The 27,001-nt window shown below is 41.7% G+C and overlaps 1 protein-coding gene across 1 annotated transcript in view; it reads right to left on the reverse strand.

Annotated features, from left to right (window-relative positions):
- SLC13A1 (solute carrier family 13 member 1) overlaps nucleotides 1–15,120 on the reverse strand; it is an 83,970-nt gene extending 68,850 nt beyond the window's left edge. The window contains exon 1 of the mRNA XM_089672137.1: nucleotides 14,998–15,120. Coding sequence (XP_089528263.1) covers nucleotides 14,998–15,099 — 102 coding nt within the window. The 5' untranslated portion in view covers nucleotides 15,100–15,120. The remainder of the gene's footprint in view (nucleotides 1–14,997) is intronic.
- Nucleotides 15,121–27,001: the final 11,881 nt, after the last annotated feature.

A 27,001-nucleotide genomic window follows, 5' to 3' on the forward strand; every position in this document is an offset into this window, starting at 1 on the left:
GTGTGCATTGGACTGTACTTTGGTGTGCTGGAGCCTCAGTACAAGCGGGGAGAGAACCCAAATCATCATTATCTGTGCTGCTGTCATCATTATCATCTACTAGCAAGTATTATCTGGGGGCGTACTGCTACATGTATATATAGATAGATAAAGATAGATATAGATACTGTATATACGCATACATGTGTGTATATTTATTATTTTATAACTAATATTCTTCTCATCTCTATATTTTAATTTTGGTGATGCTGTATTTTTGCATGTGATTTCATGAGTTCATGTGCACAAATCTCACTTCTAAACACTTCAATTTCAACTTGTGGTAGTTCATTGCATAATACCATTTACTTATCTTCTCACTTATCTTCTCATAGCTGCAATATGTAAAGGCAGGCCAGATCGCACCTCATTAAACAGACACTTCTGTGTATAGGTTTAGCTTTACTAACTAAGCATGCAATCTGTAGGTAATCTGTTCAGGAAATCTGATTTCCAGAATATGTGACTGGTTTTACTGGTTTTGTCAAAAGTCTGCACTATATTGCAAGTCACATTTTGATATTCTTAAAAAAAGAGGTACTTTTTTGGTAAAATCCTTGCAAAACATATGTTTTAGTTACTGGAGATCATTAACTAAAGGAGTAGAAAATCTGTATTGTACTTTATTTGTACATCTGCATACCTTAATAAAAACTTTTACTATTAAAAAAAGGAGTAGAAAATGTTTGCAAAACTGTGTCCTTTAAATTGGAGTTCCACCCAAAAGTGGAAGCTCCGCTTGTTTGCTTCCTCCCCCCCTCCACTGTCATATTTGGCACCTTTTGGGGGGGAAAGGGGAGCGGACATCTGATTTTGACAGGTACCCACTCCCACTTCCAGCTCAGTTCAATGCGGCGAAGTGAGCCGGAAGTTTGTCCCCCCTCCTTTCTCCCACAGTGTCTTAGGAAGCATCATAGGTCCCAGAAGACTGCTGGACCAATCAGGATGTGTAGCGCAACTCGTGCATGCGCAGTGGGCACACGGCTGTGAAGTCGCAAGCAGAGAAGAGGAGAAGGAGAGAAGGAACGGTGCGGGTGAGCATGTCGCTGGACTCTGGCACAGGTGTGTGTTTATTAAAAGTCAGCAGCTACAGTTTTGTAGCTGCTAACTTTTAATAAACACAAAAATGGCTTTAACTCTGCTTATCAAAGCTAGATCAAAGGTGAAGCTATGTTCACTTTAAATGCCCAATCATGTGCAAGGGAGATTTACTATGGGCTCACACTAGCCCCAAAGCTGCGGGCTGGTTGTGAGTGCAGGAATTGCACCTGTTCCCACACCCGCAGCCACCCACAGCTGAATCACACTGCTCTTGCAAATGCACCCCATGCTTCTCAAACTATAGGGAAACCATATGGTCAAAAAAGCCATGCAGTTTCCCTGCCGGATGCATTTTTGAAAAGATGCATGCACCTTTTTAGTGCGTGACATGTGGCACTGCAGCCCATTCAAATGCATAGGCTAGTGTGAACCGGGCCTAAAACAAGATTTTTGCATACACATGATTAGGTGATTAAACACAAATTCACTTTATTCAATTCAATTCAAAGTGGAACATTCTACTCCTTAAGTAAATCAACCCCAGCATATGTATACAGCCATGGGGTATATTTATAAAGTAGTGAATGTGGCATTTACTACAGGTGAATTAATTACTGTCATTTAAAACACATGCACCAGAAAGATAAATCTGCAGTGAATGTTTGGTGAATGACACATTCACTGCTTTACAACTATACCCCTTAAAGTAATATATTTAGTATATCATGCAATCCATATTTGATAGTGCCAAAGAAACACCAAATATTACACTGAATATGGCTAGGCTATAGACATTCAAATATTTACATATTCACAAGCAGTAAATGAGATTTGAATCAAGCACCAATGACCTTTGCATTTACAGAAAATGTGGAGCAATTAAATCTCAAAATTCACAACAATAGCACTGAAGTTATAAAATCATTCTGTCAGTATCTTTAATATAAACCCAGTGCAGGAGGTCTGGCAGGTAGGAAAAGGGGGTGAGTTGCCAACTTGAATGACTGCTGTACTTTTGATGTGGACCTGAGAATGAATTGTTTCATGGTGTCTATTGAAATCAGTGGGAGTTTTAAAATTAATTTACTATTTATTAAATATTTAATGTTCATAGCTTGAGCACAGGTTCATTTTTAGTTATCCTGCAACACTCTAAAGAGCTGCCAGAAAGACCTTTCATCCAGTTATATTTAAAAAGTTTTCTGTCACTTTCCCAGTCAAAGGAAATTTGTGCACCCAACCTTTCACCATAGTGCTCCTGCTCCCAAGAGTTGCTTTTTGACCTTCCACTACACTGAAATCAGCAGAAAGAAATTGCTGACATCATACTAACAGGGTGTAATTACACATAGTTCGAAACTCTTGTTTTTTGTAACCAAAAGAGCAGTTAGAGAATCCAAGCAGTTTGAAATAATTGTATTTGTATTTTATTTTCATAGACATGACTTTTCATAAGATCCTTTTAGGTTACGATTAAAAGAAAACATTTCATTGTTATATATTGAAAAAGTTAATTTATTTACAAAAGTTAAACTGTATCTAAAAGCAAACACATTGTTAAAAATCTTCCTGTAATGTCAGAACATTTAATGTTTTTTCCAATATTTCCTGCTTTTAATTAAAACATACCAACAAGGTTTATCCACTTTCTTTCCTAGGGGGACAACACTTACTCAGCTGCAGTTCTGCCACCCTTTCCTATGCACTTCTCAGTTGGATTACTAGCAGCCCTGCCAACAAACAGCATGCTTGCAATCTTTTCTTCAGAATGGCTTTTACCATAAAACGGATACTTGCTTCTTCTAAAGCAGGGGTGTCAAACTCCATTTCATCGTGGGCCGTATCAGCATTATGGTTGCCTTCAAAGGGCTGGTTGTATCAGTAAGACTAGATGTCCAGAGCAGGGGCGGACTGACAACTCATGGGGCCCCCGGGCAATAGGGGATCATGGGGCCCCTGTGTCCTTGCACAAACTCAAAAAAGCCTATGAAAAAGGTACCAGGGGCATCTCATGGGGCCCCCTACTGACCCCAGGGGATCATGGGACCCCTGTGTCCTTGCCCAAACTCAAAAAAGCCTATGAAAAAGGTACCAGGGGCATCTCATGGGGCCCCCTACTGACCCCGGGCCCTCGAGTAGTGCCCGAGTTTCCAAATGGTCAGTCCGCCCCTGGTCCAGAGCATCCCACCCCCCCATTACATAAGATGTCAAGAATCCCACACCCTCCCTAACATCATTGTGCACACCCTTTGTGGGCAGAACTGGAAAGCAGAAAGAGTAGGGTCCGGAAGAGGACCAGAGGAGGAGTGGAGTCAGTTAGCAGAGTCTGCTGAGTACTGAGACCAGGGGAGTCAGAGATAAGGGGGTGCTGCAGCTGCACTGAGAGGTGCAGGATTTGGCAGAGGAGTTCTATTTTCCTCTCTGCTGCAGACTGCTGAGACAAGGTGTCGGAGGGGGGAGACAAGGGGGTACATGCAGTAGAAGTGCAGGGGCCACATGAAATGGCTTGGAGGTCCAGATTCGGCCCGCGGGCCTTGTGTTTGACACCTTTGTTCTAAAGCGTGCAAGCAACCACAAGGAGTTTGAAAACAGGATGTGCACAGTGCAAGGGAAAAAAACAATAAAGGAAGGAGAAAACTATTTTTGTAGCAAAAAGTAAGGTTTGTTTCATTACAGGGCTCCACAAAACTAAGAATTCTTTTTAAAAAGTTTAGATCCATTTGAATCTATACGTTTTACCCAGGGGCGGACTGACAATTCATGGGGCCCCCGGGCAATAGGGGATCATGGGGCCCCTGTGTCCTCACCCACACTCAAACCACACCCAAAAAAGCCTATGAAAGGTACTAGGGGCATCTCATGGGGCCCCCTACTGACCCTGGGCCCTCAGGCAGTGCCCAAGTGCCCAAATGGTCATTCCGCCCCTGGTTTTACCCATTACAGCAAGCAAATAACACTTTGCTAAGAGAAGTCACTCTGGGGTAAATGGCATTTTTATACTATTTACAAAATATCACTTTATGCCATTTCAAAAAAAGAGTTGACCTGGAAATTATTCAGAATGAATAATTCTTCTTCACGTATTCATTTGTTAACTGATCACACATAGCAAGCTACAGCAGGAGAATACAGCTGTGATTACCAGTGCTAACAATTGTGTGAATGTGAACGTTTTAACAAAGAGGATCTTATCTATAGATTGTAATGTTCTAAAAACCTTATTTGTATAATTATTCAAATATATGTACATGGGGCATCCATATCTTAATGCTAATGAAGGCTCAGTTTTTTGCATTGCAATACTACACGATGGGTCCAAAGTGTTAATTGAAGTTAAGGGCAATCAAGTAAACCTAATTTAACTTTTCAAATCTTCATGGCTAATAAAAGTTCTATTTTATTAACGGTATTTAATTTATTTTTTTAAAAAGTAAGAGTTATTTTTTTATATGCCGTGAATGTGAATCACTTGTTGTACTTCACCGTACTTCACACTCCAGTACATCAGTCCTATGGGTTAGGTTTGAATGGACCAAAGACAATATACTTTCTAAACAGTCCGTAAAAACAGACCTTGGGTATATGAAATATGCCCTGGAAATCATCAACAAGGTTCTTAGGGTGAACCTCTTATGCCCCGCTCCTTTTCACCACTGTTCCCCCATCACTATTGCTGGAAAACCCTGGCTGTCAAAATGACAGCTTGGACTTGCTCTGTTTTACAAGAGTGACTGCATCTACTGCTTTGTAAAATGAGGCTTTATTGAGAAATACAATATAACAACTTTATTGTTATGCAACCTGTTAGATTGCTTTTAGCACCTCTCAAAGTAGGGGTGAAAGCAGATCCATGTGTCCCAGAACATGGGGTGCAGGCCTGTCCTGATAGCAATCCAGAGGGCTAGTAGATGTAAAGAGGACAGGATCACCACTACTCCTGACTAGCCTAGGTGAATAAACGATAAAGAATGGCCACAGCCTACATGTCTCCACCAAACCACACACTGATGCATTTCGCCCCATCCACTATTGCTTAGTCATAGGGTCTAAGCCCCAGTGGGTGAGTCAAAAGGTATCAGGGTGTGTGGTTTTGTGGAGACAAGTAGGCTGAGATTGGGCTTTATCTTTTTTCCACCTGGGCTAGTCAGGAGTAGTGGCAATCTTTTCCTCTTTATAACTTTATTGTTATATTGTATTTGCTCTTTTACATTCATATGTAGATTAAAATGATGAACATTAGTCTAAGCAACCTCACAAGTAAAAAAAAGTACTTGAAATAAAATACACTCCTATTTAACAGTTAGTTAACCATAACCATCCATAATTATCACCTTTCTTGTTTCCAATTTCTTTCTGCTGACATTTTGTATTTCTGTTTCTTTCCTATTATTTTTTTACTTAATTTGTCTGTTATGTTTTCAGTGTCATATTAAAAAGGGTGTTTTTACATGACTTATAAATAAATGTGCAATACTTAGTACTAGAAACATCATAATTGGGTAATTGTAAATGGTACCAATTATAGATTAGCATGTATTCTTGTTGTCTACACAGGGACTAAACAACCTGTCTTCACAGAACACTGTTTTAAAAAGTCTTAGTAATCACATAACAAAAAGAGACATAGACTGCCAGTGTCCTAAATAATATATTTTCCTTTTTATAGTGCATTAAAAAACATTACTAAAAGTCTTAGAATTCTGAAAAGAGCAACAGACTCTTTTCTAGTGTTAAGGACCCATGTGCTTCTGTTAAATAATGGGATTGGTGGATTCATGGGGCTTAATTCCAAAGTTGGAACAGTTGTGCTATTAGGGATTGTTTACACTTGCACCTGTCAATGCTACACCTCCAATAAGGATCCTTTTCAGAGAAATTTGACAGACAGCTTGGAGGGATAATGCTGCCTCTGGGAAGCCTGTTTTAACATTTGAAAGGCTGCAGCACCCTGCTGCAACTGCATGTGTTACCGTTGGTTGCAGGGCAGTTGCTGCATTGCCCTAATCACCTGAATTGGTCGTGTTTGAAAATGGTGCTGCCTGCCAAACATGATATGTGGCATAATTTTTGCTGCGGCATGTGTACCACCCCCTCTGCCCGCCATGTTATGTTAAAGAGAGTGGCTGGGGAGGGCAGTAAAAAAGCTGACCAACTGCTTGTTTTTAATGCCCCGGCTGCAAGTGTAAACAAGGCCTTAGTAACAGAAAGAACACATGAAAGAGGGACACAAAATAGGCTTGTTGCCAGCGACAATAATTGCAAGTGTTTGACAGCCTCAATTGTGCATATTTCCCTATGAGTCTATGTAGAGGGGGGGGGGCGGTGTCAATTCCTCCACTCAGGTCTCAGATTACAATCAGCTCTTCTCATTATGATGTGCTGTGCATGACATCAGATCCCTGCCCCCCTTTCTGGTGGATTTGAAAAAAGCTATGTTTTAAAAGGCTGTAGCAAAGAGAGGGCTAAAGATAAATGGGTACAACTTATGTAGGAGGATTTGTTTCATCTCTGTGTATCACCTGAGGCTAGTCACTTTATGGGGTATTTGTAAGGGTTTCATATTACTTTAAATTTTGTCCATACCTGCTATTTCAGTGCAATCCTAGGTATCAATATGTACTGTTTTTACAGAATGAAAACCAAATTCATAGTAAGAAATTCTGTTAGCACGACAAAGTTTTTTATCCTGCTCCTTCAAATTTTTACATCACTACAATTGAAAATGAATTTTGATTTTATTCCACTAACCACTAGAAACAAAACTTTATTTTTAATAATTCCTAACTGGAATAAACAGTGTGTTTATATGTGCTTGGAGTTCATCTTTGAGGACCAGTTCACGCCACAAAAATGTCCTCCAGATCCATTCTGGATGCATTTTCACCTGTGCTCTTTTAACGCTTTTTTTATGCATTCCAGTGCATTTTTATACTTTTGAATGTGTTTTTGATGTGTTTGAGATGCTTTTTTCCTCCTTTTTTGGGTCATTTTAATTGCAAAATCTTTTCATAAAGACAATGCTTTTCCTTTGCTTCCCTTTCCTGTTTTTTGTTCACTGTTGGCATCTGGTGCTTTTTTTATTATTTTTACTGCACTCCAGTACAGTTCTGGGCAGGAAAAAGCAGCATGTTGTACTATTTTTTCTGGATTGAAAAACACTGGAACACACTGCGCTGGTGTGAACTATGCCATTGTAGCCCATATAACCTATTTTCTATGTTTTTGTTAATGCAGAAGAAAAAAAACACTGCACTGCATGTGGTGGTAATGGATTCTAAGGGCCCGTTGACACCACATGCAGTGCAGTGCCTAATTTCAGCCATCATAAAACCAGAGAAAGTTTGTTACATGGGTTCTAATGGCATAGTTTACACAAGTGCAGTCAGTTCCAGTGTTTTTCTGTTCCAGAGAAAGTATGTTACATGGGTTCTAATGGCATAGTTTACACAAGTGCAGTCAGTTCCAGTGTTTTTCTGTTCCAGGAAAAAAAGTATAACATGCTGCTTTTTTCCTGCCCAGAACTGTACTGGAATGCATCAAAAATGCACCGGACCCCAGCACAGTGAAAAAAACAGGAAAAGGAAGAAAAATGTATTTTAATTCCTCCCATGATCCTCTTCTGGTCAAATGCACATCTTGACAAGATGGAGCATAGAAGGCTGTATCTGGACAGTGATAGGCTCATATTGATGGTTCAGGATCATCCAGAACTATACGATCGGCAGGAACCTCACTACAAAGACAATGCCAGGAATGGCAATGTATGGAGAGAGATCACAAGTTATTTCTTCCCAGAGTTACCCAGTTATCCAAAAAGAAGCAGGATTACTTTGGAAAGGAACTTTTCTTTGTGATCTCTCGGTCATTTCTTTGTGCATTATTATGGTCCCCTCCTCCTCCAACCCCTCCACAGAAATCTGTGAGTTGTGTGCAGAGTGGAGAAAGTTGTCATGTGCCTTTTTGATCACCCTGTCATGAGAGTTTTTTTTGTCATGTATATAGTGAAGGAATAAATGTTTTCAAACATAAAATGTAACATATACATATAAAACAGGATTTGACAACTTAGTGGTTGTTTAACGTACTGGCAGTGCAAACAGTGAGTGCAGTCCACTGCAGAAATATATATCAGGGCTTTCTGCTCACTTTTACAATACTTCAGTCGCCCATGCAAGGGGTTTCCACACTTCCACACAACAAAAATACTTCTGCCTCCGACTGACCCAAAACAGGAGGAAAAAAAGCATCTGGAATGCATCAAAAATGGGTTACAAAGTGCATGCAGAAATGCATCCGGAACAGATCTGGAAGATGTTTTTGTGGTGTGAATTGGCCCTAAGTGTATTGCCAATGGACAATATCCCAATAATAAGAATCCAATATAAATGTCCGATTTGCTAAAAGTTGAGAGTCTGCACATAATAAATTGTGTTGATATTCACTTTAATGATTTGATCATGGATTCGATCATGTACTGGTGAAATAAGTAAAGAATGTATCAAGTGAATAGCTTTGTCTTCTTTTGTAAATAAGCCTCACAATGTTATTAGCTTAAAATGTGTTATATGATGGATTGTGTAGCATATTAAATATTTGGAACAAGTTATAATCATGATGTGGCTATTAAGGTCAACTTTGTATTAAATAGCATGCTTATTTGAGGATTAAGAGCTTGATGTTTTTCATTAGGTGGATAATCTTTCCTAAGTATTTATGATGTTAGAAAAGGCTAAAGTATTACAAGTATTTCAATGTCTTGCTTTGTAAATAACTTCCTGTGATACACCAGGGGTGACTGATGGAAGTTGCAATAGTATTATAGTGCATCGGGTTGCTAGGCAACAAAAACCTTTATTAAAGTCACCACTTGTACAGTGAGTACAGCTGCAGAGAATATACTTCTTTTTATATTTCTGTTTGAATAATAAGTTAACATTTCTTGTGACCTAAAATATAAATGTGTGGGATCAGAACTGAGGTATGTTATAAAATGACAGCAAATTCTTAATGCTAGGAAAGTGCTTCAAGTCATGATTATCTAGACTGCCTATCCTAAAGTCCCCTCCAAAATATTTACAGATTATCTACTGCAAATATACAAATATTAAATAGATAAAGGGCCAATTTGATATGATGCGTGGGTACTGGCGCATGTCCCTGAATGCAGACAGTGTGAGTTCAGTGATATGAACCCGCAGCAACATGGGTGGCAAATTGGGAGCTGCAGCTTCGTCTGCGCAGTTACTGCATCCCATTTGAAGAGATCTGGACTGCCTACATGTGGAAGCATTGAACACCTATTCATCCCGTGCGGGCAAACACAGCCATCACACGAAGATGTACGCTTTAGTATGCCCAGGGCTAGACTATTATGTGGCCTAGGCAAAACCAGCTACTTGCACCCCCCCCCCCACAAAAAAAAAATAAAGCTGTACACACTGCCCCCCTTCCTGCACATAATGTTCCCCCTTTTACCCTACACCCCCCTTCCTGCACACACTGCCCTCCAATTTCCCCTGCATGAACTGCCCCAATTTAACTCTACATCTCCCTTCTAATAATAATTCCCCTCTTTAATGCTACACCTCCTTTCTGCACACACTGCCCCCCTTCCTGCACACACTCCCCCCTTCCTGCACACACTGCCCCCTTTAACCCTACACCCCCTTCCTGCACACACTGCCCCCTTTAACCCTACACCCCCTTCCTGCACACTGCCCCCTTTAACCCTACACCCCCTTCCTGCACACTGCCCCCTTGCCTGCACACACTGTGCCCTTTAACCCTACACCCTGCTTCCTGTACACACTGTCACCCTTCCTGCACACACTGTGCCCTTTAACACTACACCCCCTTCCTGCACACACTGCCCCCCTTCCTGCACACACTGTGCCCTTTAACCCTACACCCCCTTCCTGCACACACTGCCCCCTTTAACCCTACACCCCCTTCCTGTACACACTGCCCCCCTTCCTGTACACACTGCCCCTTTTTAACACTACACCCCCTTCCTGCACACACTGTTACCCTTCCTGCACACACTGCCCCCTTTAACACTACACCCCCTTCCTGCACACACTGTCACCCTTCCTGCACACACTGCCCCCTTTAACACTACACCCCCTTCCTGCACACACTGCCCCCCCTTCCTGCACACACTGTGCCCTTTAACCCTACACCCCGCTTCCTGTACACACTGTCACCCTTCCTGTACACACTGCCCCTTTTTAACACTACACCCCCTTCCTGCACACACTGTCACCCTTCCTGCACACACTGCCCCCTTTAACACTACACCCCCTTCCTGCACACACTGCCCCCCTTCCTGCACACACTGCCCCCTTTAACACTACACCCCCTTCCTGCACACACTGCCCCCCTTCCTGCACACACTGCCCCCTTTAACACTACACCCCCTTCCTGCACACACTGCCCCCCTTCCTGCACACACTGCCCCCTTTAACACTACACCCCCTTCCTGCACACACTACACCCCCTTCCTGCACACACTGTCACCCTACCTGCACACACTGCCCCCTTTAACACTACACCCCCTTCCTGCACACACTGTCACCCTTCCTGTACACACTGCCTCTTTTTAACACTACACCCTCTTCCTGCACACACTGCCCACCTTCCTGCACACACTGTGCCCTTTAACCCTACACCCCCTTCCTGCACACACTGCCCCCCTTCCTGAACCCACTGTGCCCTTTAACCCTACATCCCCCTTCCTGTACACACTGCCCACGTCCTGCACACGCTTCCCCCCTTTAATGCTACACCCCATTCCTACACAAACTTCCCCCCTTTAACCCTACACCCGCTTCCTGTACACACTGCTCTCCTTCCTGTACACACTGCTCCCCTTTAACCATACACCCCCTTCCTTCCCGCACACACTGCCCCCTTCCTTTATACACCCTTCTCCTTTAACCCTACACCCCCTTCCTTCACACACTGCCCCTCTTCCTGCACACACTGTGCCCTTTAACCCTGCACCCCCTTCCTGCAAACACTGCCCCTCTTTACCCTACACCCCCCTTCCTTCACACACTGCCCCCCTCCTGTATACACTGCCCCACTTTAGCCCTACACCCCCTTACTGCACACACTGCCTCCCTTCCTACACACTCTGCTTCCCATTAACCCTACACTCCCCTTCCTGCACACACTGCCCCCCTTTAACATTTCACCCCCCTTCCTGTACACACTTCCCCTCTCCTTCCCCCTGTACAGGGGATTATAAAGAGATGTGACTAGGAGTTGATTAGACGGGCGGGGTCCTGTGAAAAACTGCAAGTGGAGTGAATGGCTGGAGATTACGTACTGTGTGCCGAGGTATGAAGTGGACAAAGAGCTGTGGGAGACTGAGGAAGGTGGACCTGGTGAATGTCAAGTTCATGAAGCAGGTGACTAATGACGACTAAAGAGTTGTGGCTTAGAAAGTGACATATGGGGGGTGGATGATCATTTTGACATAATTTAACAGTGATTGGAAATCTGTGATGATGGGGGAGTGGCTTAGGGGAGTGGTAGGCGAGAGTTCTGTTATTGACATCAGGTGCTAGAGCCTTGCACCCTGCACCTGGACGTGTGGTGGGTCTGCAGGAAACCAGGATGATGCTGGTGCTGGCCCTGAGTGGAGAATAGAGAAACCAGCAGCCATGACTGTGCCCTAAGCAGCAGTGCGCCCTAGACAACTGCCTAGTTCACTTAGCTGTAGTTTTATCCCTGAATATGTCCCTTTGAACTAAACCTTATTGTGAAATTGTTATTCTATTTCTGTTTTCGTGACAACTCAAAATTTTGAAGCATGATGAATAGAAAGTCAGATAGAAGTCAAAACTCTTAAAATGGTTGTAAACTTTAGACATGAAATATGAACAAAGCATATCCCTCTATAGTGTACTTGTCTCAATTAAGAGAACTAAGTGTCATTTCTGTCTTCTGTGTCATTCCTCCGCTATCAGCATGAGAAGCTTCTGGCAAGAGAAAAAATTAAACAGGGGAAGGAGCTCCAGCACACAGCATGTGATTGACAGCCTTAGGTCTGTTCCTTTGTACTGTGTGAAGGGGCGTGGGTCCCTTCCCTCCAATCAGCTCTCAGAGCTCTCCTCACTGGGCTCTGTGGTGTTTAATTTCAGCTCTCTTTACTACATTTGTGGATTGTTTTATTTGTTCCAGAGTTTGTCTTTAACATTTGACCCTCCTTGGTTATTAATAAAGGATGTTCCATGTTTTGTTTTTTCTCTTATATTGGATCTGCCAAGATCTGAAAATGAACCTTTGACCATTAATTAGAACAATGAACATATACTTCTTGAAGTATATAAAACCCAAGCTAAAATAAATAAAACACCACCTTTGCACTATGTTTTTAGTCTGATGTTTTCTTTAGGTGTACATAAATTCTTAAAGTGGAGTTCCAGCCCCTGCCACCTCCCTAAAAAAAAATTAAAAGTCAGCAGCTACAAATACTGCAGCTGCTGAATTTTAATAGTAGGGCACTTACATGTCCAGCAGGGGTGGACTGACCATTTGGAAACTCGGGCACTGTCCGAGGACCCGGGGTCAGTAGGGGGCCCCATGAGATGCCCCTGGTACCTTTTTCATAGGCTTTTTTGAGTTTGGGCAAGGACACAGGGGACCCATGATCCCCTATTGCCCGGGGGCCCCATGAGTTGTCAGTCCGCCCCTGGTGTCCAGGCATCTAGCGGTGTCCTCACCCAGAGCCGATTCTTCAATTGGATGTCAGGTGCTGGTGCTGTCATCTTGACTAAGAGAAACCGGCAGTGAAGCCTTGAAGCTTCACTGATGGTTTCCTACTGCATATGCGTGAAGCACGCTGCACTTTGTGAATGGGCTGCACTCTTCTGGGACTTTGAAAGTGTCCCAAAAGCCTGCTGGGGGTTCCGAAATTCTGGCTCAGTTCGCCGCAGAAAACTCCCCCGGAAGTGGGAGCAGGTACCCGTCAAAACCAGGTACCTGCTCTACCCTCTCCCCAAAAGGTGCCAAATGTGGCAGTGGAGGGGGGGAGGAGGCAGAAAAGTGGAGCTTCCACTTTTAGGTTGAACTCCGTTTTAAAGTGCTACTAAACCCAGGACCCTGCATTCACTATATCTGGTCTCCCACAGTACACAGAACATGAAAATGCATTTATTTTAGTAAATATAAACAGCTAAATAACTTTTTGCATCAGCAGCTAGTGTGGTTTTGTGACTTCTATCAGTGTCCAGCAGAGCACATGTTAAAGCTTGTAGGAGGAATTTTATTTCTTCTCTAGGAGGATGCAAAACCCCTGACCTCTGTCTGGACAGTGCTGATTGGCCCTGTGCTAATCACATGCCCTCTACCAAGAAAAAAAAAAACCCTCTAGCAATACACACTAAACTGAGCATGTGCAGAGTGTCTCCAGGCAATATGACTTATCAGCAGTTAAGAGGGAGACACTGGAAGAAGGAGAGGATCAGATAAATCAGGATCAAACAGTGAGTATACCAAGCATGCTTTACTGCATATACAGACTGATCGTACTGTTGTGGGTTTAACGTATCAATACAGTAGTGCTTACTTAATACAGTGGAGCAGAGAGCTATGTGCTCCTTCTAAGCTGATGAAACATGATTTCACACCACTGCTCTGTGCACTTTACCTTCTATTTGTTTATGTGTTGCCTGGCATTGCCACAGAGGAGAGTTGCTGAGTAAGGATGAAACGAACGTGCCTGGGTTCAAGGTGGGTTAGGCAAGCATTGCAGAAGTTGAACTCAAATCCCACTGAAGTCAATGGGAGCCAAATGTAAAAAATCAGCTTTGGCCTTTTTCTAGGTTAATATTAAATTAACTGCAAAAACAATTGGTTTAGGGGTTGAGCATTGCCATGGGGAACATGTACCAAGGCAGAAAAATATTTAAAAAAATAGTTTGTCAGGAAGCAGCATTTTGAATAATGCTTAAAGTCTAACAACTCCTTTGAAAAACATGCCAACATACCATTAAGCTGTATGTCATGTGCCACATCTATACAATGTATACAAACTACTATAGCAACTATAGTATAGTACCCCTACTCATTAACCACTTCAAGTCTGGACACTTTTACCCCCTTCCTGTCCAGGCCAATTTTCAGCTTTCAGCACCATCACACTTTGAATGGCAATTAAGCGGTCATGCAACACTGTACCCATATGAATGTTTTAGCATTTTTTTGAGACAGATAAAGCTTTATTTTGGTGGTGTTTATTCACCACTGGGATTTTTATTTTTTTTGCTATGTAAATGAAAAAGTCCAAAAATTTAAAAAAAAAAGTGTTCACTGAGCTCCTCTAGGAACATTTTTTTAAGCCTTGTGCATGGAGCCTTAACATTATGAAATAACCTCACATAGTAGGCCTTGTTTTGGGGCAAGCAGTTCAGCAGTCAAGGATCATTGTCCCCAGGACCATATTACCATTTGAAAAAATATGCCGATTACAGGCTAAATTCCAGGTCATATTACAATTCATCATTTCAGCACCATATCATGAGGTTACCATCTATGATTGATGGTTTGGCTATTTATAAGGAAGTCTTAAGCTCTCGCCCTGTTTCTTTATTAGAGGCATTGATAAACAAAATAAATCTCTAACATGCATGCATTTGTCCTTATGTATGAAAGTGTCTTAAAAGAAAACCAACTATCATGTCCCTTTTTGTCTACAGTTTTTATAGTTACATGTACCATAATGTGTATATTGCAGAACCAACCAGAAATTATGATTTGTTGCTTTTTGTTATTATATTTTGTTGATGTATAAGATGTATAAGGTTTACTAGATGTACAATATATTGAAATGATATTTTATGCTAAAAAATATAATTAAAATGATCTATTGGCTCAGATGTATAAAATTCTGAGTTGAAATGCATTACTTACCTTGGTTTTGATGATTAGTGGAAATGGTAGTAGAACTAGTGGAGTTAATACAATCAATAAAAGTCTACGGTACATCCATATGTAACTGAGAAAAAGCCGCATTCTCACAGAGAGCAAGTTCCTCTTACCTGTAAGAGATCAAAAAAACTAAGATAACCCTTAAATAGACAACCTTGATTAATGTTTCTCTACACAATCACCTTTAACCACTCACTAGCTCCTTTCCAGACCTAGTTAACAATAAAGTTTTATCGTTTTACAATGAGAACTTTAGTATTGATTTGGAAAAAAAAAAACTATTTGGAAATAATAAGGCTAAAAGTAGGCAAATACAAGGAAATTAACTGCAGAGAAAGTTCATTTCAGACCCTTAGTGCGTAACAACTTTCTTAGTGAAAATGTATTAATTGGCTTATTGTTCTGGAGTGGGAAAAATTAAAGTAGAACTATAGGCAAAACATTTGTTTTTTTTTCATTTTAGATAGACTAACGGAGGGTTATAATTTTTTTTTGCCATCTGTGTCCCATTGGGGAGGTTTACCTTAATTTCCTGTCCCATAGCCAAATAGGAAGTGAGAGGAAGTCCCTGAAAATTAAGGGAATTCCTTGGGGACCCTGAGGTCAACAGAACTAGTGTCCCCATTGGGGATCTCCCCTCTATTGCTTTTCTGGGGACAACCAAAATGTGGGTTTTTCTTTTCTTTCACTTTCAATGATAACAGTAAACAGGACAAATAAAGAGAGTGAATCTCCTTAACGGGGGGCACAGACTGCAATAAAAAAACTGACAAGTGCTGTAATCCCTCTTCACTCTATCCAAAAATAAAAATTGCCTTTAGTTATATTGGAATGTTTGAGGGACACAGCATTGCAGTTGCTATGAAATAAATGTTTCTATTGTCCTCTGCATGATATGTGTAGTCAATCACTATGGATGGCAAGGTCTCTTGAAGATTGTGTCATTCTGATCTTGACATGTATGAGCAACTTGCCTTTAGCTATATATATATATATATATATATATATATATATATATATATATATATATATACTGTATATGAAGGGTTGTTTAAATTTAGCCTTGTTTGGTGGTAGTCAGCCCAAGCAAATTCATAGTTTATCTGTTCACTTAGCTTACCTCTAGCTCAGTCTTTCAGTGTTGCTGTTGTTTCTCTCTGCTGCCAGCAGGCGTCACTGCTTCTAACAATGTTCCTGGTGTGGTTTAAAGTGGTTGTAAAGTCTCAGGGTTTTTCACCTTCATTCATTATATGCATGAAGATAAAAAAACCTTGCGTTTGCAGCAGCACGCCCACTAGAACTTACCAGAACCCCATCGCAATCCAGAGATGTGCACAAGAGCCTCAGCTCTCTGGGGACTCTCACTTCTATTGGCTGTTGTCAGTCACAGCCAGTGAGCCAATTAAGAGAGAAAGGGGGCAGGGAGGAGCCATGGTTCTGTGTGTAAATGGACACACAGAGCACACAGAGCAGCGGCTCAGGAGCAAGCCTGCCTGGGTGTCCCCATAGCAAGCTGCTTGCTATGGGTTCACTTGGCAGGAGAGAGGGGCCAGGAGCACTGGTAGGGGATCCAAGAAGAGGAGGATCGAGGCTGCTATGTGCAAAACCTTTGTATAACATGTTTGTTATTTTTTTTATTGCCTTTAATATCACTTTGAAGGCTCTTTACACTTTACATGCTGGGCATGTATCTTTAAGTCTGTAAGTGTCGCTCAGAGCATCTGCAGCCCAATCCTCTCTCCTTGTTTGATGAGTAATACAATTTCTTAAAAGACATTAAAGTGACTTGTGTCCAATGTTTTCCCATTTCCTCATTTTTAGCCATGGACTGACCCAGCACTGGGGTGAAATGTAAGCCCATCCTGTCCCCTGGGGACAGGAGGGTTCTACATTTTTGGCACCCACCATGTAGCCTTATGTATTGTGGTGGACTATGTATTTTCATTGCCCCTAGCAACCAACTGCACCTCAGTATTTTGTCATGGCACTGCAGGGATGGAGGAATGGAACATCATGTAAAGATTCAGAGACTGTTTCCACTGTGCTGTATCATTTCACTGGAGAAGAACCCAAATTTTGTGCAAAAATAGAGATTCCCAGAGTTTGTCACTGTATTTGGGAACTGAAGGGTTAACCAAAGGCTCTAAGACAAGATTGAAAACCTGTGCTATGTGCTCCAGAGAGAAGTGGGAAAAGCTACCTTATTGCTGTACAAGGAAGTCACACTGTGTGTCTAGCTCTGAGGGAAAGAGTATACACAGAGGGCTTAAGGAATGATCAGATGTCTACAGGTTTAAGATGCTACTGGGACTATCAATTGCAAAATGTCTACTCTGGGTTTAATCACTAGTCAGTCATTGTCTAACAACATACTGGCTGACACCAGGATGTGGTTGCAACCATGGCTACTAGCACTGGGTTAGCTAAGCTCCAAGTGTGAAGGTCTGACTGTTAATAATCATCCTTGGTGACACTGCCTACATTGCAGGGAGTACCTTCTAGAAGTTGAACATCCTGCTCTGCCACCCCAAGCATTTAAAATTGACTGGACTACAGAGGTAACCAGATTCTGTCTCAGCAGTTGCTACCATCGCTGAGAATGTCATCTAAAGATGTTACCATTGTCACTGATTAGTTTCTGTCCACGGACACCATCACTGCTACTGAGAGCATTTTAACTACCCCTGCTATGAGGAAATTAAGTTATTTCATGACTTTGAGCTGCCACAGTTGAGGTGTACAGTGGAGACCTCCTGAGATAGAACTAGAGAGAGAGAGATCATCCCTGGCATGGAGGGAGCAAGCAACAGAGGTCAAGAAGGTCAAGCTTCTAAGAGGCAAGTAGCTAAGAGTTTGCCGACAGAAGAGTTGGGCGATTGTTAACTAGATCTCTCCCTTAATTTATCTGACAAAGACATTTTACAATCTGTGTCCGTAAAGCTTCTGTGGACCTCGCCAAAGACTTTTAGTGCTACTAAGTTCCTGGGATAGTCAGAAAAGGCTCCAATACAGTAATCTCTTAACCCCTGTGTCCTGACTTGTAGTGTGGACTAAAAGATGCCCACAAAGTTTGCGAGTTTGCAGAGAACACTTAACAAGAAAGTAGCTGTTATGCACCGCCTGGCGGTACCTCTAGCAATCCACAGAACAGGATTCCCCAGAGCGCGGAGTCTAAGTCCCAGTCTGCTTGTTCACCAGGGCCCCTGATGGTGGGGATGGACTTGGAGCAGACAGTAACCAGGTAGCGGCCCCTGAGTACACCCGCCTGTGGTAGATCCGCCAGAGGTATACACTGGTAGAGAGTCTGGCATGAAGAGGCGGATAGGCCTGAGCTGTGGTGACCAGATCCGTGCAGGACAGATGGATGGATGGATGGCAGGGTAGCAAGCGTGGTCAGACAGGCCGGGTCGGTTACAGTGGGGACAGCACGGTACAAAGCAGCAGGCAAAGAGCAGTCAGGTCACTCGCCGGGTTCGGTAACAGGAGTTCAGATCAATAGGGATATCCAGGAGAGTAGTCAAATGAGCCACGGATCAGAGCAGGAGATAGTCAGCAAAGGTCAGGATAAAGCAGGGTCGGCAACAAATCAATCAACAGGTACGCAGGAGCAGGAACAGGGTAATAAGACCATACGGCAACTAGTGTCTGTGCAGTGCAGGTTTAAATAGTGTGCCCTGCGCTGTCATTGGTGCCAGGCGCGTGTCCGTGATCGCAAATGCGCGGCTGCAGCTGCCTAGGTCCTAGCGCCTGCTGATTAGAGCGCATTGGTGTTCTGCGCATGCGCAGACCCGTGCACCGCAGTGATTGCTGACAGTAGCACGTAGTATGCAACACAATACCAATATGTTCCTCAAGGGGTCATGAAGGAGACAGAAGGCAAACAAGAGGAATGGCATGGAGAAACTATTTGGGACTACCTTGGTGCGTCAAAGTTGTACAGGACTGCAGGATATTAACCTGCCATAGACAGCTGTTGCAATCTTAAATGGAACTATGGCCGGTATATATAAGCTGACAAGGTGGTGATTCACAATCCTGGAAAAAAGCATGTTGTGTACTGGATCACATCTTGCCTGACCCATGGTTCTACTGGTGCACTTGTCAGAGACCATAACAATTGAGACTGTAACAGTGACCTGTGTTCTGGACTGCCAGTTTGTTCCTGTTTGTGACTGTTCAAGAAGAGAGCCTCCAATCCTTTGAATCAGAGACTGGGAGAATAAGTCTAATTGTACTATGAGTTAGAGAAAGAGGGAGACAAATGGAATCTTCATGGTCAAGATAGTTCCCGCTGTGTGATCTCAGCATTTTGTTTTAAAGGCTCATTTAATGCCCTTGCCTGCTATTAGGTGGTAGTCAAGAACTGCTGAGTCAGGGCTGAACATCTTAAGAAACCTTTCATCTTTGCTTTGTGAGGAAAGTGTCATTCTGCAGGAAGTGAGGTTCTGCATTTCATTTAGCTATGCTGCTGTATACAGTATAAGTGTGTCCCTTTGTTTTTCAGGTAGTAGTTACCTACTATCAAGCTGCTAGTAGTGGTGATAGTTAGTAATAGCGTGAGGTTATTATAACACAATGAATGCGAAAAACACAAGATGTTGTTTACCGTTTACCTTTTTTCCCTTCTCTATCCCATTTTCACTCAGAACCCACTTTCATGTTTAAGAGTTTATCTTCTTACAGACTAGGTGGAAGTTATCTCTTTTGGAGGGAGAGAAAGGGGGGTAAGTGTAGCCTTCCTGCCATAAGCAGGGTGACTATTAAAATTTGTCTTGGGTGGTTAGCCCAAGCAGATTTATGGTTTATCTGTTCACTTGGTTTTCCCCTAGTTCAGTGTTGCTGTTGTTTCTCTCTGGTGCCAGTAGGCATCACTACTATCTCTAGCAATAGTATGAGAAACAACAGTGATGCTGAGTTATGAATATTTATGTTTTCTCTAGTCAGTCAGTATGAATTTTATTATCACTAATGTATTATCACTGGTGCATACTAGGGGAGAGCATACACATTTGGGGTAGACCTTGTGAGCTTTCTCTTCCCCTGGGCTGTGGCCTAGGGAGTTGCTGTTGATTGATCAGAATTGCTAGGCATAGACCCTGTGTGAGAACTTGCATGTGCTCTATGCTGGAGGTAGGCCAGAATTGGTCCTCAGAAGCTGTTCTTCCTGGCTAAGGAGCAGGCTGAACCAAGAATGAGACCTAGGAGAAGGACCTTTCTGGAGGAAGGAACTTGTAAGAAACACGGCCTGGTGACTCTTTTAGGAGGATGCATTGAGATCTGGAAGGATGCACAGAGGCATAGTAATGTGAAGAGGAGCCTGCTAAGAAGCCAGTTGTGCTACTAGCAGTGTTGCCAGTGTCAGCTTAAAGGTTCTTTACAATGTACAAACTGGATTTGGATCTGTAAGTGTTGCTTAGGGTATCTGCAGCCCTATCCCTTTTTCGTTGTGTGAGTAATAAATGCTCTCAAAAGACATTAATGTGACTGGTGCCCATTGTTTTCTACTTTTCCCCATTTTTAGCTAAATGTCAGTCCACCCTGCCCACCCTGTCAGTCAGTCCACCCTGGTGAGAAGAAATATCATAAGTTTGAAAATCCCATCCTTCCTTCTCATTTTTCCTCTCCTCTTTATTGTAGCTTCAAACTGAACCACTCTTTCAGGAGAGCTTCATGTTCTGTTAATAAATATTTTTTAAAAATCCCCCAAGAACTGAAAAGCACATATTTTAATTTACGTGAACAATATCTTATATACATGTTTACATGCATTGTGTTATTTTGATGGTTGGCATAAAATCTTTTAAAGAAGGATCATGGCACTAATGAAGAAAACCATGGACTTCAGAGTAGACTCCCATCAGTACACATACAGACTAAACCAATCCACTGCAGATCTCATTAGTGGTTTACCCTGCTCTTACTTACTTGGGGAACAAGGATTCTTATGTTAGACTGCTTTTTCCTCAGAGCTTTGAGGAAGGGGGCTTGTAACCTGAAACACATTAGCCTTCCAACCGTTTGGCATATGATGAGATGACATCACCCATGGCTGGAGTGTTTGTTGTTTGATGTACCTGCTATTACTTATGTTTGTGAGTATACAACTGTTTTTATATTGAACACATTTGTGGTGGTAATGCAACAATTTGGTAATTTGTGGTGGTAAAGGCATTTGCGCCCTCCTGTGTGTGTTTTTGTAATTTATGAAGATTACCCAGTCGAAGAAGGGCTGCACTGAGTTAAGCATTACAGGCCAAGATTTTATGAGGATCACCTTGGTTTGAGCTCTGGAGTGTTTGGACGAATGCAGTAAAGAGAATCTCCCAAATTCTATTTTCTGGCTTAGGCTAATTGTTATCAGGTTTCTGTCTTTCCATATATGTATAAATATTCTAAGAGGAAGTAAATGTAAACTCAATAAGACCTAGTTAGTAAAGAGTTTGAGAATGTTCACCCAATAGAATGTGTATAGCTTAAATTCAACTACGCAATTACATGGAAAGAAAATCCTTGTTTACCTATTTATTCTGCACACAATTGGACAACTGAAGTAAATGTTAACACAATTTTTGCCTGAAGTTCATTAAATCCTTTAGTAAATTGACCTCAATTTTTGTATGTTGGCCATTCATGAATAAATAAGGGCCTTTGTCTAAGGTTGTGGTAGACGTATTTATATCACTCCCTTGTGTGGTGAAAACATAATTCAAGTGTTTTAAACATATATGCATGGCACTTTAACAGCAAAGTGAAAGTAGCAATTTGTTTACATTTTGAGGATATTTTATACCATTTGGATCATTTATCCAAAGAAGCTGATTTACACTTAGCAAACACCTTATTAATATCAGCCAAACCCTCTTGTTCACATGTGTCAAACTCAATGCTATTTGGTACTTGCAGCTTTATTTCAGCTTGAATGTGGCAGAACTCTGTTCCCTTCATGCACTCACGGCAGGGAGAGATTCTGACCAATGATCTCCCTGCAAGTGAGGGAGAGAGGCGGAGTCACCTGCACTGCTGGGAGGAACTAGAGCCAGATCCAAGGAAGCTTTTAGGAAGGAGGGGAGCTAGAGATCAGGGCTGTGGAGAGATGTTTGCAGAAGTGGGTGATGGGGGAGAGGGGTGTAGAGATCAGAGCCGAGGAGGAGGGGTGGAAGTAAGATGTGGACAGCCTGTGAAAGCGAGCTGAACCCTGCACTCTGTATGTAACGCACTTCTCAACCCTGCACTCTGTACACAGCACAGCCCTGAACTCTGCACTCTGTATGTAGTGCATTTCTGAACTCTGCACTCTGTACACCATGTACTCTTGAACTCTGCATCCTGTACGTAGCATACTCCTGAGCTTTGCACTCTGTACATAACACACTCCTCTGCTCTGCGCTCTGTATGCCGCATACTCCTAAACTTTGTACTCTGTACACTGCGCACTTCTGAACTCTGCATACATAATCTTACAGCTACAATTGGCCCTTTGAGGGCAACCATAATGTTGACTGCTGATGTGGCCCACAATGAAATTGAGTTTTATACCCCTACTCTAGACATTTAAACCTCTGTGAATTTCTAGAAGACATAACAAGCCTACATGGAGCAAGATAACCCATAGTCTCTTGTATTTGTTGGTAATGTATAGGGAGGATTGTACCTCCTGCTCAAGTTTCTCTATTTTTAAGAAAACTTGAATAGTTTCCTGCAGACCAGTTAAGGCTCCGAATTATATTTATTATTGCATATACGTATATGGGAAATACAGTGTCCGCCCTCCCTGTATTCCACTTTCCATAGAGTTCTTCTCTGCTTATATATCCTTTCTTATCAAATAGCAACCGACTACATGGAAGGACCAAGGCGGGCACTCCAACTAAAATATTACACAAGTCTGCTGGCACAGTTACAATCTAGAAATATGTGTGTGTCATTTGCAGTAAACAACTTTAAGCATCTCTAGCAGAAAAAATGGAGTATACATAGCAATCTTACAATACTCTATATATGTGACTCTGTAAGGATCATAGTTATCCCTATACGCCACATAATAGACTATACCTTTCACACATACCCACAATTTTTTTACTAAGACCCCGGTCACACTGGATGCGAATTGGCATGTGATGTGCATGTCATGCGACTTGCAAATTGCATGCCAAATCGCAGCCTATTGTCTGGAATTAGAGCGGTCATATCGGTGCGGTTCCGACTTGGTCGGAGCCACACCGATTTCTAAAGTAGTACATGCACTACTTTTGGTGTGATTTAAATAGACACCTGTATCAGATGTCTTGCAAATCGCAACTGAAATCGTCATGTCCCCCAACTTTGAAATCGTGCGACTTCCATGTAAGTCGCACGATTTCAAAGCCAGGCTTGATGTGACCGGGGAGTAACTCTCTACAAGATTGCTATCAACCTGGGGTCAATCAAAATTCATCATCAGGTGCAATTGACCTGCACTTCAACTCATTCTAGTGGGTTTTACTCTACAAAAGACTTTAATAGGAATGCAAAACCTGTTTGAACGGAATAAAAGCTTATTGGCTCAGGCACTAATGGCAAGATCTTAATGATAGTTTTTTGTTAAATAGGTTCTCACTGGAATAAATAAATAAATGGGTAACACAATGAATAATTAAAATCTAAGCCTAAAGATTGACTAACAATTCCCCCGGCTTTAAATGTCTCTTGATATAAAAGGTTATTGTACATTTTCTGTAGAATGCATTATCTTAGGTCTTGAACACATGGGTTTCAGCTTGCATAAGAGCAATGTGTTAAGAAAGCTTTTGTAAAGCTTTCGGTGAGCTTTTGAAAAACATTTGTGAAGCTTTCAGCAAGCTTCGAGTAGATTTTTTGAAGATTTTTGGGCTCATTCACACAGGCAGCTGGGGGTGTTAAAAGCAGGCCACTTGATGCAGCTTTTCAGGGCTGTACACAGACTGCAGTCATGATACTTTGCTTCACAATAAAAATTAAACAGCATTTTGTAGTTGACGGGATACTGCCCCAGAACGCGACCCATTCAAGTGAATTGTGCTGCAGTTCATCCATCCTGTAACTGTATGCAATGAGGACCTGTAGTGCAATGATTTCCCTGCTTCATTCATTTGATGGGTTTGCATTTCCTTTACATCCCCTGCTGGTTCTTGAATATAACCCCACCAATCATTAGAGGAGCAGAACTTGCATATGGAAGCAAAGTCCTGCTCCTATACCTAGATCGTTGCCTCCACACAGATACACAGTGCATGAAAAGCAAGTAATTAGAAAAAGCAATACTGGTGACTAGTCGTGTGCTCTCTGAATATTTTGGGCACAGCTTCCACAGTACAAATCCTTTTTTATTCATTTAGTCGTTTTTTGTTATAAAAAAATATTCTTGTCTTCCTCTTTACTACAACATTAATCATTCTGTTTTTATTTTCAGATTTGCCAAACACCATTCAGCTGAATTTTTTCAAACTAAAATTAGATGACTTTTCAGTGGATACCCACTTAAAATTAGCAAGGGGTTTTAGCATTACTATCAAAATTAAAGACTGGGTGAGAGACAGGCAATCTGGACATGTTTCTAAATATGATCCAGTTTGCTAGGCAATTTTTATAGCTGTAATCTGTGTAATCAATTCTCATAACTGGGATCCGCTACTCCCTCTTTTTAATTTTGTTGCCTTTTGCTGAACTCTTTCTAAATCAGCTACCTCTTTCCTGAGGATTGGTGACCAAAACGGAACTACATATTCAAGATGGGACTGAACCAATGTTTGGTAAAAGGGTGGAATTAGGGTGACTTCACACTGCCCTACTGTGATTTTTGCTAAATCGAAGCTAACCTGCAGTTTTCATGCAGGTAAGCTGTGCTTTCCCATGGACACCCATGAGGTCCTGTGCTTTTGGTGTGCTTTCAGAAAGCGCACCAAAACTCCTGCATGCTGCATTTCTGGTTCACTTTCTGAAACTGCCCCAAAACTGTAGAACATCATAGAAGTCTATGGAAAGCACAGTGGGGCCACACCAGGTCAGTGTGAAGCCACCCCTATTGATTTATCTCTTAAATGTATGTTCTTTTTAATGCATGATGGCATTTTGCTGCTTTTGTTAGCTGTAGTTTGGCATTGATTGCTATATTGTGCTTGTGGACAACAAGCACCATATCTTTCTTTTCCGAACTTTCTCCTAAGCTTTCAACAATCAAGTTAGTGTAACCTTCTGACCACCTTCTTACCATTGGTTCATACACTCTGTCCCAGTCCATGCTGACCCTGCCTGAATAGAAACATTTAGATTTGACATTAAATTCCTCAGTGCATTGCTTCAGGGAATGTGCCTTCTGGCATTTACCAGACAAATACAGCCATAATGTAGAAGGTATGAAAAGATGGAGAAGTTAGATGACATGGTGTACTGACTGCAGTTGGCAAACCTAAGTAGAATGTATTTAGAATAAAAATGAGTTTTTACAGAAAATATTCTAAGACAAAAGGGATCAAGTTGTACCTTATTCAGGGATGAAGAAAATGCAGACAAATAAAAAAAGCAATTAAATTGGTGGAAACTAAAATGCATTTATGGTGCTTCAAATGTTCACTGAAAACACACAAAGGTGAGAGTGGCATCTTTTTTTATACCAAGGTTTCCATGGACTTATTTAACAATGTTCCAATTAGTCATGCTAAAAAAAAAAATCTAATTATAAACATAGCTGCCCGTTTGCTCAAGATGAGGCTTATTAAATATTTGTCAAAATGGTGGTTGTGCAGTCTGCCTACAGAACTAGATGAATAGGTGCAGCAGTTCCATCATGGTACATAGGTGTTGTGAAGCACACTGATGCTTTAAATCTGGGCATAGCTGTAATATTGTATTTTGTCAAAGCAAAGAAGATAATAATCTGCTGTTGTACTGAAGTTGAAAATGACATGATTTCTATGCAATGTATAACTTATTAGGAAGGTATTGTGTGTTTCTATCAATGTACACAACTGATATTCAAATGATTCCCTCGACCTCCGCTCATCACAGGATATAGATTCTCTTACTCTCCAGTCATACTCCAGTACCTCAACTTCAGTTTGTACCAGGGGCGGACTGACCATTTGGAAACTCGGGCACTGCCCGAGAGCCCGGGTCAGTAGGGGGCCCCATGAGATGCCCCTGGTAGCTTTTTCATAGGCTTTTTTTAGTTTTGGCAAGGACACAGGGGCCCCATTATCCCCTATTGCCTGGGGCCCCCATCAGTTGTCAGTCTTCCCCTGGTTTGTACAGTTTTTGTTTTTTCTTAATCAAATCCCATTGAATGCATAAACCAAGGTTTTGTACAGGTATAATTACTAGGGATTTTTGCTTCGATACACAAAGCTGAAGGAACCTGTGCTTCAGTATTACTCATGGTATACAATCAGGGCTTGGTTAAAGCAGTATTTTCAATATAAAGCCAAGATCAAGAACACAGTGACATGACTTCAAATTAGCAGGAAGCAAGTTCAAAATGAATATTATTTTACCGAAAGAGGAGTTTATGCTTAGAATAGACTTCTAGCAGAGGTAGTGAGTCATTCAACAGTAAATGGATTCAAACATGATTGGTACAAACATGGATCTATACCCAGACAAAAAAGTTAACAAAAAAAAACTAAAAATGTTTATAAACATGTTAAACGTGTTTAAAAAAAAAAAAAAAAAAAGGGAAGTTTCGATGGACTATGTGATCTTTTTTTCTGCCATCATTCTTCTATATTTCTGTTTCTAAAACATAACTAAACCCAGGAACAAAACATCATGGTGGCAGCAGTTTATTTTATTTTTTTCAAATTAGTATTCCTTTATTTTCATCTGAAGATGGGCCAGTAACACATCTCCAGTCTTACGGTGGCTATGTTCACTCCTCCACTGTATCTATGGAGGGACAATACTTCCACCCTTGTGCAGCAGAATTGTCAGTCAGTGTGTGTGTGTGTGTGTGTGTGTGGGGGGGGGGGGGGTAGTG

This window comes from Staurois parvus, unplaced genomic scaffold (assembly GCF_062004578.1).
Source record: "Staurois parvus isolate SC_StPar_1 unplaced genomic scaffold, SC_StPar_1.0 ptg000120l, whole genome shotgun sequence".
Lineage (NCBI taxonomy): Eukaryota > Metazoa > Chordata > Amphibia > Anura > Ranidae > Staurois > Staurois parvus.